Source organism: Micrasema longulum, unplaced genomic scaffold, assembly GCF_059751315.1.
Source record: "Micrasema longulum isolate JH-2025_06_02 unplaced genomic scaffold, ASM5975131v1 h1tg000136l, whole genome shotgun sequence".
NCBI classification, from domain to species: Eukaryota; Metazoa; Arthropoda; class Insecta; order Trichoptera; family Brachycentridae; genus Micrasema; species Micrasema longulum.
Window position 1 is genome coordinate 515,563 of NW_028277342.1, and position 14,071 is coordinate 529,633.

A 14,071-nucleotide genomic window follows, 5' to 3' on the forward strand; every position below is an offset into this window, starting at 1 on the left:
CTAGTTTGTTTATTTCGGAATTTTTGTAATAATGAACAGACTTTATGTTCTAACTGACTTTTATGAATACTTGCCTTTGAAAATGATTCGCCAATGTTTCGAACACTAGAATTCTCTTCCTAATTGTCCTGTTATCATTGCGAAGATCTTTTTCATTTATCGCTTCCGCGCTGCGCTGTGTGAACAGTGGTGAATTATTTATTCCGGCGACCAAAGTCCTATGCATCAGTGCTCATAGCTGTGTCCATATTACAAACCATATCTGCATGAAAATGTGAACTTTAGAGAGGAAATCATAGTCCATTAAAATGTATTCCGCTGACGCTATTTGGGTGTTAAATGTTAGGCACTGCTGTATTTTACGCTAGGCTGGTTACTAGTAAACATCATATAGGGAAATACCACGATTTTTTCTTCTTAATTTTTAAAGTAATATAGGTCTATGAAATACTGTCCAGTAAAAAAAATTTTTTTGCTAATTATTAGAAGCATAAAAGATATTTTTAAATTTGTTATTTTAGATTTCCCCAAAAACGGTCATTCCATTGGCCACGCCCCTAATACGTCATCGTTATGTTGATTTATGTTTATTTGTTTATTTGTTCCTGGCCATCGAAATTAGTTTAGAACATTATCACGAATCTTGACGTCACAACAACCAAGGCCAAACACGTCGCATTTTTCTAGCAACGTATTTTTATCAAATTATTTTTTTTATTTATGTATGAAAACATTTCTCCACAATTCCATATTGATTTTGAAAATACAATTATTTACTGTAAATCCATTTCATATAGTTTTATCGGTATTCGTAGTATGTGATATTTCCGGTAACTTTATTCAAACAGAGATGGAGAATGTTTAAAATAAAGCAACATGGAAGTTAATATTTTTACAGGGCATAACGTGATCAGCCATTAGTCACTTTTCCAGTTCATGATTCTGCCGATGTTTAAACATCCAAATTTCTTCAATTCATTTTCATCATTGATGCTAATGAGATTTGTCTGACTGAATCATTCGTACATATAAATATGGATGTTTAAACAGGCAGAATGGTAAATGTAACATAGTTGCCCGTGCAAACTCTTTATAAATGTGGCTTTCAAACAATAAACCACCTGCCTACTGTTCAGACCTGGTCTCGTCTCTCGTCCGATCATAATTTATTCCCAAATTTTCAAAATAATCTTTTAGAAAGGAAATTTTAAAGCAGTAAATTATATTTTTATGTATCGCATTTTCATCGCCATGATTTTTTAAATTACTCCGCGCGTGACGTCACTAGTCCCTTCAGTGAGTTGATCCGATTGGAGGGTTGGCTTCCCGGAAACCGAAAATCTATCACAACATTACCATTGACTGATTTAGAAAAACTTGTGACTCGTGACGTCACTTAAAGTAGATAATTTTTATTAAAATCATTATGCTTATTTTTTTCGTGCATTTGATAGAAATTTCTCCATTCAATTAAATGGTCTAATTTTTACCGCGGTAAGAAAACATTTTTGGTATTAAATTTCGCGTAGCACTGAACTTCCTCATTTTCGGTCCTACTCTCGCACAGGATAATACATCAAAGTCTAAATAATAACTGGATATAATCAAAACATTGTGTGATAAAATCTTACATTTAAAGGGAAGCTGGTCTCGGCTCTCTATCGTATCAGTTGGATGAATTTAGATGCTTAAATTATTTGGATCATCTTCACTTGAACAAACGCTCACGGTAAAATTAAACCGGTTTGAAATAGGTTTGCTTATATACCACGTATTTCTGACTACACGGGTTTACCTAATTTTACAATTTGATGGTTGCGCAAAACAACGCATTGTGAAAAAAACGATTCTTTGCTTTCCAGATTAAATGTTTTTCGTAGCATCTTAGAGTTTGGTTCTCCAATTTGGAATTTGGATTTTTAAAATAATGTTACGTTTTCAAGTAGGACTGAGTCCGCTAATTTTTATAAAATTTAGAATCTCGCAACTCGGCGTATCATATTGGATATCAGCATTCTCTATAAAATTGTTCATAATCTAATAGATAGCTCAGCAATTGTTAGAAGCAATTCATATCGAGTCGCTGTCCGTAGAACACGTCATTCTGTACTTTTCGATATTCCAAACTCACAGACTAATTTTATTTTTATGAAGAATAGCACTCTTTGAAGAATACATACTACCGATAGTGAAAGTTTTAGTGACATCGACATATTACTCTGTAAATACTACTGTTTTATCAGATCTGTTGGAGACATTTTAAATGTATCTCCTGCTTAATTTTTAACTTTTACATACACCTGTATCTATTGAATTATTGTTGGTTGTGAATTTTTTTTAGTAATAAATACAAATGTTCATGGAAGCAGAGAGAGAAAGGAGGAAGGTAGAGTTGGAACTATTCCATTTCTTCTTCTTTTTATGTACTTTTTATTTGATTTTTAAATATTATTTTTTTTAGTATTGAATTTTGTCCCCCTCTCCTTCTGTATTCAAATTAAACCAATGTGAAATCTGTAATTGGTTTTACTTTTTTGAATTGTTTTCCTGTACCTCAATTTTGTTAAAAAGACTGCATGATTTCTAAAATAAATAAACTTTCAACCTCTTTCACTCTTTATAACATTTTTCGCAACACCTTTCCACCAAAAGATCTTAATGATTTCATTGACAATGAGTAACTTAAGCCCTACGGGAAATTAATTACAATAAACGTTTTCTTGCGCGCGGTAAAAAATGGAGCATTAAATAATTGTACGGCAAAGTTTCGTGAAAATGTACGAAAAAAATATCAAAAAACGTTTTAATAAAAACTGACTACTTTAAACGACGTCACTGGTTCATACGGATCAAACAATGATAAGAGAGTTATGGAAGATTTCCGGTTTGCTTGCCGTGCTGATCAAAAATAAGCGGAAGAGAACCTCTGACGTCACACGCGGAGTTATTTCAGAAACACGAAACTTTATAAAAACGTAGGGCTGATAATACGATATATAAAAATTGTAAAAAAAAATTCGCTTGTCAATTTTTTTTTTAACCTCTGAACTTACTCACTCTGATAGTCTATTTGTCGTTTTGTCTTCGCCGGAGAGAACACTTTCCATTTCACGAAATACCACATCAATGTGTATTATTTTTCTATTTAAGGCGACAGATTTTGTAAGGCGCATTCTTTTTGTGTGAAAAATGTAGAGAAAATCATAACACATTTAAGTATATATTTATGAATTATTTCATGAATACATTACATGTCAGACAATATACTATACATATCAGTTCACAAATTTAAACAAAAAAACCTTATTTTAAAATTATTTTTAACTTTCTGTAAGGAAACACACCAGAAAAATAGCACGTTCGTTTGCTTTTTGTTATGAATATGAGTTTAAAAAAATAAATTATTTTGATATTGAAAATGGTTGGATGGCCCTTAAAATTAAATATTTGGGTAAATCATATGAACCCAAATACTTCTTTAAAAAAAAAATTTAAAAATATTTTAGTCCCGAATTGAGGAGTAGTAACTTCTTCGTCAATTTATTTTTAATATTATATAATTTATTTTTATTATTTATTAATATGAAACATTAAAATAAACAAAAAGTATACATAAAGGAACAAAGACAGAAGGTTTACTAATTCCAAAGGATACATAACAAAATATATAACAAAAATACTTAATATTTGTAGTTTTCCATGTTATCTTCGTTTCTTATTTATATTCGCATATCTTCTTTTTTTACTTTGTGGATAAATTTTTTATTGGATTTTGTTGATTTTCGATGTTAACATTGATTTCAAAATAATAAAAAAAAACATCAGATTTTTCTTCATTAGATAAATTAAAAATCATTTTCAGTTAGTGTAGAAATATATCGTACGACGCTATTGTAAAAATTTGTGAAAAATTGTTAATCGCATTGTAGTTCTTAAAAAAGAAAACTTGTAACATAATTATACCCGTTATTCTGTTTAAAATTACCATTTTTCCAGTCTAATCACGAAATATAATAAAACATTAAAAAAGTGCTAAAAAATAAGTAACTAAAAAAAGTGTGTGATAAGACAAAAAGGTGCTAACATCTCAGTGTATTAAGTGCAGTGGTATAAAAAACGACATAAAACAATATTTAAAAAAATGGAACTATAATAATAGACGAAAAAAATAATAAGAATTTTCTTGCCGGGCGAAATATTTAAAGATGGATGACAGTTGTTGTAGTTTGTGATTCGAAACTTCGATTTACGCGCCGTTCGCGATGAGTTTAGTTCCGGTGTGTTTTGCAATCGGCTTTATCGAAATTGGATTGTAATCTGTGATACAGAATAATGTCATCACCGGTCCAGCGCAAGGTCACGTGGGTGGTTGAAGTGGGAGAGCCTCCCGCGCTGGAAAACGCGCCGTTCGAATCCCACATTCACCAAAGCAAATGTAAGTAATTATAAAATTCCTATTTTATTATCTATTCATCTATTGCAATCGAAAATAGAACATGCAGGGAAAAATCAGTTCTATGGTTAAAACCAAAGAATTAAGAATAGTCCAGAAGGAGCGTAGAATCATATTTGAATACATCGGACTTTGTTTAATAATTCCCCCACTATGCCCTACTTTCGCCGCGCGCATTCGTGAGGTTGTAACGTAATGTTGCTTGATGGGGGAAAAAGTCATAACACAAATGTAAGGTAAAAAAAAGGAATCTTTTAATTTCTCTAAAATTCTATTGTGCACGCGAAAATATTGACTGACACAACAAGAGTAATTGAATTAATGAACTTTAAACTTAAAATATAAAACAAATTTTATTTTAAATAAAACGGATATTTTTATATCATGTTAAATAATATCCGATATTTTGAAGATAATGTCGGTCAAATGTCCAGAACAGAGTTGTTTAATCCGAGATCCAATTTTCATTAATTCTCTCATTAGAAATATTTAAAGATGATACTACCCTGGCAACAGTAACGAAATTTCCATTTTGTTTCTTCAAAAATTTGACAGATGGAAAAATAATTCAATTTTTAAGTAATACATTTGTTATATACACATTCATTTGCTAATTACACATGAAATGTGATTGCATCCTGTTTCTTTAAGATCCTAGCGGTATTTTTACTCTTTAAAAGGACACAACACGGCATAGTTGAATTCAAATCAGGAGTTGCGTACTGAGCGACGTCTACAAAGAAACTAATGGGTCAAAACGTAAACCTACTCGGGTGAGATTCATCTAATTGAATTATTTCACCTACATACTAGGCAACGCCTGAAAATACTATTTTTTCAATTTCTATACTTCTTCATGGACCAGGTAATTTATCAACAATATTTTACACGCATAAATAAAGGTTTCAGCTCTTTAACTTCACAAACATCAACAGATGAAAGAATTGAAGGAATATAGATGTTCAAATATAGGCAGAATGGTGAATGTTACACAGTGTGTAAAGTGGCCACTTAAACCAGCCATTGACAGGTCATAAGCCCTGTAGATGCCTGGACTTCTATATTACCTTCTCTTAAATGTTCTTCATCTCTGTTGTAATATGTTTATTTTTATGTTGATTATTTCGAAATTTAGATTAACGAAAGATTAACCTTTAAAGTTTCACAGCTTAATTAATTGAAGTAACTTGGATTTTATAAACAAAAGTTATATTAATAAAATAAATAAAACAAATTGGCATTTAACCGTTTATTTTTTATATTTTCTACCGACCGGTTTTAAAGCTATACAAGCTTCCTTGTCAAGGTATACTTAACTAATGAATTCTATCCTATTTTATTCTATCAATATTGTGCTTCGTATGGAATTAATAAAACAGGTCTCTTTGTCTAATAAAGAAAGTTAAAAGCAACATTGTACCTACTACCTACAATCAACATCGAACTCAAAATTACAAGCAAATATTTCGATTTATGCCCGGAATGTTGATAATTTGATATGATTAGTGTCTCATGATAGAAAAAAGTTAATAAGCTATTTTTGAACAATGTTTGATTATGTCCAAATGCTTGCAGACTGGCTGGGTTTCTTCCCTAGGGAGTTGTTCATATTTCCCTCTCTGTTGAAATAAATTTTTATATGAACAACTCCCTAGGGAAGAAACCCAGCCAGTCTGCAAGCATTTGGACATAATCAAACATTGTTGAATTACTACCTGGTAAAAGAATAAGTATAAAAATTGGAAAATTGTTTTCAGGCGTTGCCTAGTAGGTGATTTGGTTCAGCCGGATGAATCTCACCCACGTGATAAAGGTTTCAGCTCTTTTACTTCACAAAATCAACAATATGAATGTTACACAGTGTGTAAAGTGTTTACTTAAACCAGCCAATGACATGTCATAAGCCCTGTAAATGCCTAGACTTCCATATTCCCTTCTCAAAAATGTTTCCCCTCTCTGTTGAAATAAATTTAAATATGAATAACTCCCTAGGGGGGAAATCCAGCCAGTCTGCAAGCATTTGGACATACTCAAACATTGTTGAAATATATTTTTTTTTTAACTACTAAACTTTCTCGTCGCTTGCTTCCGTTTTTACTGTAACGTTTTCTGGGAGCAAAACAAAATTTCGCAGGGTCCTCATAAATATTGTACCCGATACCTGTGAGAATAAAGAATAGCTAGTGGTTCGTGGTGTACGTACGAAACAGCGACAACAAAGAATTTAAATATAGATTTTACGAAGACCCTTCCAAAGTGTTTGATGCATGTGTTATGCGTTCATAACCGGTCCGCATTTCTTGCACCGCGGGAATCTGCATTGCCGACAAATGCATCTACCTCCCCCCCTCCCCGTATAGCGTAATGCATAGATAGGGTAGGCATTTTGCATTAGTTAGGGAACAAATTTAATGGCATTAGGATTTTGAACACATAATTATTTATTATTAATATTAAAACATTAACTTTGTGGTCAAACATTTTACTTATGACACCAAAACAATTATACGCCAAAACAATACTCACTTACAGATTCAAAAACTACTCTTACTTAAATGAAAGACATAACCCCTACAATACAACCAATATAATTACTAGTTCCTCAACACAAAGACAACTTAAACAAATACAAACTAATACCACTTTCGGACAAAGGGATTTTGAGTATTATTCAATTGAAATGTATAACCTACTACCACTATTTATTAAAACAATTGGTAACGAGAAAATGTTTAAAAAAGCTATAAAAAAATGGATTGTGGAGTTAGGTAGAAGTAAAATGGATTGTCTCATTCGCCCAAACCAATATTGAATCAACCGCTCCACAAGTGTATAGCTTATGTTAGGTTGTTGTTATTTTCATTGTTCGTTTTGTAATATAAATAATATAGATGTACATAAATACCTAGTTTTTAAAACAGTCTGAATATTTTTTTTATTATCTCTGTTTATTAAGTTATTCTTCTTTGTTTATTCTCAAATGTAAAAACATTCCAAAAAAGTCTATTGTTATGTGTCCTCGGCACGGGTAACCCCAGTGAGGTCACATTATTTTTATTATTGTTTATAGTTTGTAAGAGTAAAATATGAATAAATAAATAAAATACAAATAAATGTTATTAAATATTTTTATAAAACTACTTACTGACTTTTCTTTGTCTACCGGTTTCGAGACGTACCCGTCTCTTCGTCAGGACACTAATTAATCCAACATGCAAAACCCACTATCTACCTTCACCATAGTTGTTGCACAAAAATATAAAACCAACACGTCATGCAAACATCTACAAATACTAGAAAAAGTAGTTTAAATAAAATAAAAATACTAAATGGTATTACACTACAATATTTTGTGGAATATTTTCAACTTATTACCTACTTGAAGTGTAGCTGTTGGCGTGTCTGCATACCGTGATTTAAGTTTGATTCCTAATTAGGTTGACATGAAATATTGATTTAAATTGTGGTTTTTCACTACAATATTTTATTACAGTGACAAGTTTTGCTAATGCTCGGATCACCTAGATATACGTATGTATATGTATTTCGTCGCCATAAGCAAAAAGGCAGCATTCTGTTAAAAATCGGAAAATGAGTGAAATGAAAATGAGCTAATGTTCTACAAGAAATTTCGAGCCGTTTAATGTATGGCAATGAACAGTAAAAAAAAATACGAAAAGCGATTCAATGTCTTTTAAAGCTTTTTATGCAATAACACATGATACACTCAGGTTTTATGCTTTAGAAACAATTGACATGCTGTGACTTATGATTAATAGCAGATTTTTAAAATTCGTATAAAGTTGATAAATATTAAAAAGTGTCATATCTCAAAACTCCTAATATGACATTTGCAAATAACTGCATTTTTGCTTATGACGGGTGTATAGGTATTCTCTTCCCAAAAATATTCTCCATCTCTTTAGGAATATTTTTTTAAAAAATAATCTCCTAAGGGTAAATAAACTTCAGTACTAGTCAAAAAACATTTAGACATTCTCAAAATATTGTGATTAGTAGTTTCAATGTTACTACCGATTAAAGTCTGGGCCCCGATGACAATGGGAAGTTAACAGAGTTATCTTAGACCGTCTATTAAGTCATATTTAAAAAATATCAATGAAAATTTAAAGTATCTTTGCAGGTTACCTGTAATTTAACATGTTTAAAAAATGCATGCATTTTATTTTTATATTTATAATACGGAAAACATAATTTTACTTTACATTTAAAATTGAAAATAACTGTTAACTCCCAATTGTTATTCGAGCCCTGCTGTGGTATTCAGATGAGTACATTATCATTTTTCTATCTGCACCTAGTGGTGCATAGGGCATGACATAGGTACACCAACCGCAGCGCATCTCGATTATTTTTATGTTACATCATGGTTAGACAATCAATCGTACACTTCTGGGACCAGTAAATATTCTAAAACAAAAACACCTTTTGAATAAATATTTCGTGTCAATCATGTCGGGAATCGAACCCGAGACCCCTCGCTTGGTAGGAAAACACGCTGACTACTAGACCACGATGCGGATCGACCTGTCTTTATTTAATTTTTACATTTTTTTTTATTTAAAATTTTCGTGGTAAAATAGTCTTATAATCTCGGCCGATAAAAAAATATCTAAATACTTATCGATAAGAAAATATGAGACGTGTTAAAACAAAAATGTCAGTCTTCACAGTTAGTTTGAAATAAGTTAGATATGGCAAAGAATAGAGAGAGTCGGAGCATAAATGGCAGCATTTTATACATTTTTAATTAAATAAATTTAGTTCCGCGACAACAATGGCAGTGTCCTTTACGTTGCAGAATAAAAACAAACAACAAACCAAAATCAATTTGTAATTAATAATAAGCCAAATGTTGACCAATAATTCACAATGAATTGTACACAGAGCACAACGTAAGGCAACGATAGAATTAATGTATTATTGAAACAACGGAGATATATTTAAAAAAATCTTTTTACTTCAATCAGCATGAGCAAATTTTTTAACACGTATTTATGCATCTATTATTATTTATTTTTTTTATTTGAAAAAACAAGAGAAAATTTATGAACAATTCATACCATTATATAATGTAGTGTATAAGTCTAAATTAAAATTTTCACGACTATATAGTACTTTTTGTAGACATACAAATAAACAGAATAAAAATAAAAATATGCACGAGTATTTAAAGAATATCATACGAGAGAGTTAAATAAATAATAATGATTTCGTTCCCAAAGCGTTAGGAGGGATAAAAAGGATAAGAAAATATTAGGATAAAATAGGGAAAAGGAGGGATTCTGTTAAGGAAATTACCCTTGAAATGCCTAAAAAGAATAGACACTGTAGAATAAAGTGAGAGGAATACACGTTTAATCCATGGACATGGCATTTATGTATTTAAAAATAAAGCGTGGATGTGGGTACCTTTTAACAGTCAATATCGAAATTTACACATTGATAAAATAATACTTTAAAAATAAAAATAAAATTTACCAAGTCAATTTAAATCATCAAGTTCAAATCTTCATATAATTTTCCTTCTGTACATTTCCATTGCATGATTTCCTCATAAAAATCAATGCCTAAAGCCCTAAAGGGAGTGTCAAATGGGATCTCAGTGTGTGGTATCTTTTAAGACTCAACGATGAAATCGATAGTAGTGATTTTATATGACACAATATGTTTATAATTATGTTTTCATGTCATATAAAATCACTACTATCGATTTCATCGTTGAGTGTTAAAAAACACCACACACTGAGATCCCATTTGGCACTCCCTTTAGGGCTTTAGGCATTAATTATTAGGGTAGTTTTTACAATTCGTCGGGTTTCTGACACAAGTTGGTAACTACAAATCTTCTAAAAATGAGAAGTTTTCATTAATGGTATTAATCAATCTTTGACTAAAAAGTTAAAACGAATATTTCATCATTTGGAAGAACAAAAAATAATATTTTATAATATTTAGCTTGCGGTCTGATTTCAAAAGTGCAATATCTCAAAAGTAGTAAAATGTAGTTACCAATTTGTGCCAGAAATCCGACGATAAAACCGTAGTAATTGTGAGATGGATACCTTTCAACAATCATTGATTTAATTGCTGACTAAAATAAAACATTACCGTTGTAGCCCGGTAAAATTCGGTACTAAAAAAAACATTTATTGCGTATTATTTAAAACGAAAAAAGTGGAGAATGCCGTCTTTGTTATACCACGCGTCATGTTATTATATTGAACATAATTATAGACAAATTAATTCAAATCATGACGTTCATGATACTGTTTATTTAAAATAAGTAGGATATTGTGAATTAAATCATTTTTGGCGACGTCCTGTTATTTTGAAGTTTTACTTTCCCGCCAGAAGTTGACGCGCGACAAACGATGCAAGCCGTGGCGCCAACTACTTTATTTCTCGATGTTGGTAGAACTGCGCAAACGCAATAACATTCAGTGGGCGGAGCTACACGATAGTGATACCAGTTAAAAATGCTCAACGTTGATTAAGGAATATTTAGCAACAATAATATTTCGAGCACATACAAATGTTTGTAGACAATATTTTGTTATCAAACTATGAATATTAAGTTTTCTGCTATTTAAATAAATACGGGTTATAAATACAATAACAATAAGAGTTGAAACAAGTACGATTGTTTTTAATATTCTTTCTTTCATGTTAAATAAGATAATAATTGACAAATGCAAAACTTTATTTCGGTAATTTTACCTACAGAAATATTTTTTTAAATTTGTATAATAAAAAATAATTAAGGCATGTTGAATTTTAATAAAAATATTTTAAAAAAATGTAATAAAAGTTTTATTTGTTTCATTTTAAGTTTTTTCGTTTGTAAATGCTAATTTGCCATATTGCTTTTGGTACCAAAAAATAAGAAAATAAAAAAAATAAAGAAAGATGGATGGTAAAATAATTAAAAATAATACCCGTACTGAAACAACAGTACCTTCCATTTCAAATTAAAATTATGCAACTTAAGGAGATGGATAGAGGAGTGTGAATTCAAAGAAGAAAAAAAAATCTTAGGACTGAACTTATTTCTTATTTGCATAGTAGCCATTAGTTTTTAATATTATGGAAAACGATGTTTATAAAAAATCCGAAATTAAAATAATCTATGTTTTGTGAAGTATTTGATATTGAAATTTGGTACAGAATAATAATAATTGCTGTTTAATGATAAAGGCATATAATCGTCTTGATAGTTTATGGGGGGTATTTTAGCAAGTATAAAGGATTTTTATTTGGCGCCACATTATAAACTCTTGTATACATTTTAAAAATAAACGTAGACTTTAATCCAATAATGGAAAATTATTTTGGACACCAATCCAAATGTTTAAAATAATCTGTTCAACCAAAAACCATTTGCAAATGGTAAAAATTATAAAGTAATATAAAAAAAACACTGATTTGAGTAAACCTATTTTATTGATTTAAAAAAAAACGAAAAACGCGATAATGTATTTACAACATATCCCAAAATTCAACGATAAGCAGGCACCAGCGAGTAGACCTGCTCATGACTACTCGAGATTTTTTAAAAAAAAAAACACACAATTTGTTTTACTTACAAAAAAATATATAAAATCCGTCAAAAATTAACACCCCTAAGCTATTTTGAACAATCCTGAAAATAATTTTTCAAATGTTTCTGATTTTTTGTATCGGCAACCTAAGTAGCACTGCCAAAAACCTTAGAAATCCCTAAATGCCTGTTGTATTTACAAAAAAAAAAAAGCCAAGAATTTTCAAATATTCATACTTTCACTTTGCTTTCACGCATCGTGGTGTAAAAAAAGTATGGACAGTGATATGGTAAGTTTATGTAAAAACTAGTGCAATTTCAGAAATATTTGCGTAACCGTTTTGTCATCAGGATATGATATGTTTTTGTAAAAGAATTCTATCTTGTAAATTTATAAATGTCTGTTGACTTTCCAATGAAAAAAAAGAAATAAAAAAGAAAATATTGTTAATTTAGGGAAATTGGCAATTGTTATTATGGCAACACTTAGGGTTAATGCCAGTTTAATGTATAGCCGTTGTTATGTTGTCATACCATACGGGCTGTGTGATTTCGCTTCTGTCATGTTTGTGGTTAATTTAGTTCTTTTACATGGTTAAAACAACTTAAATAAACGCGTTTGTGCAAAACAATAATAGTGTTTTTACTTAATAAACGTGTGTAGTGTTTGGTGATAAGTTTTACACAGTTTGTTGAAGTTAAATAAAAGTTTTTTCGGATGGGAGTGGTATTTGACATGCCGCAATACTTTTTACCATCCGAATCTAGAAAGAAAATTCTACGATAAAGTGTGTTTTTCATGATTTCGGAAATATCAGAAGAGAATAAATCGTAATCATGGAGGCAGGATTTGTCGGTAAGTTTATAAAAAACTTTTTAAAAGTAAATAACCAACAGGTTGTTTACGAATGACCGGCTATCCTAGCTGATTTTTGCACAAGCGAGTCGGTGACAAGTAAAATAATTATTCGTTCAAGGTTAGAAAACGTAATAAACGAAGATTTTAGCTATTTAAGATTCTTCTCTGAAAAAGTTAGATGAGAATTTGTGTTCTGTACATAATTTTAATGATACTAAGCGTCCTTCAGAAATAGATAAACGTTCAATGAAAATATTCTACAAAGTTAATTTAAATTAGTTTTTGTGTATTCATTGTAAAAAATAGGTTAGCAATAAGTTGAACTGTATTTGGTTGTAAAAACGGCGGATTTTTTACATTTATATGGAATTATTGCTTAAATTTTTTTTTTCTCAAATCGACAATAAACGTTTTGTTAAAAATGTAAACATACTTTTTTTTAATTAAGTTATTATGTTTGGGTGTACCCATATTAATCAGCCAGTAAAAACTTCAAATCAAAAAAAAAAAAAAATATATAAAAAAAATCAATAAGTAAGTACCCTATTAGCACTTTGACAACTGATTTTAAATTGCATTCATTAGTCAAATGAATTAAATGAAAAATAATAACAATCAATCGCTTCTATTATTTTCTGTTTCTTCTGTGGTCTGAATGGTAAATAGAAGAGCATTTAAGTTATTTTTATTTTAAATTTTATGAAGGTAATATGATAAATCTTACATCTTAGGTACCGTTAACGTATTAGTCCTTATTCATTTATTTCAATTTAAAAAATATTTTTTCTTAGGTTGAGTATATTTAGGCAAAAGTGTGTTGAGCGGAAATGTTTTTCGTAAGATAAAAAAAAAATATATAAAATATTAAACCTATTTGCTAATCACATATTCAAAATGACAAAACCAAATAATTATTGTAATAACAAAAATATACATAGATTATCATAAATTAAAAAAATATCCTTATGTACAAATACATAGAAACATAGTTCATTAGGTGAAGTATTTGTATAAGTTCACAATTCATTTGAAAAAATGGTCAATAACATAAAAATAATGAATACGTTTTTGGCATCAATTTATTTATTTAAAACATCAAGTACAAGATTAATTGCACTTTAGTGGGCGGACTCATTGCTAAAAGCAATAAGTTCCAGCTAGCCAAGCAAAACAGTAATTTAATTCATAATATCTGTGG

At 30.1% G+C, this 14,071-nt stretch overlaps 1 protein-coding gene across 3 annotated transcripts in view; it reads left to right on the forward strand.

Annotated features, from left to right (window-relative positions):
• LOC148284270 (dystrophin-like) overlaps positions 1 to 14,071 on the forward strand; it is a 404,658-nt gene that overhangs the window by 23,461 nt on the left and 367,126 nt on the right. For 2 of the 3 annotated variants that reach the window (XM_088242412.1, XM_088242414.1), the window contains exon 2: positions 3,997 to 4,435. In XM_088242412.1, coding sequence (XP_088098538.1) covers positions 4,333 to 4,435 — 103 coding nt within the window. In that variant the 5' untranslated portion in view covers positions 3,997 to 4,332. Of the gene's footprint in view, positions 1 to 3,996; positions 4,436 to 12,524; positions 12,871 to 14,071 lie in introns of those variants that run through there. The other variant, XM_088242413.1, reaches the window with a different exon arrangement.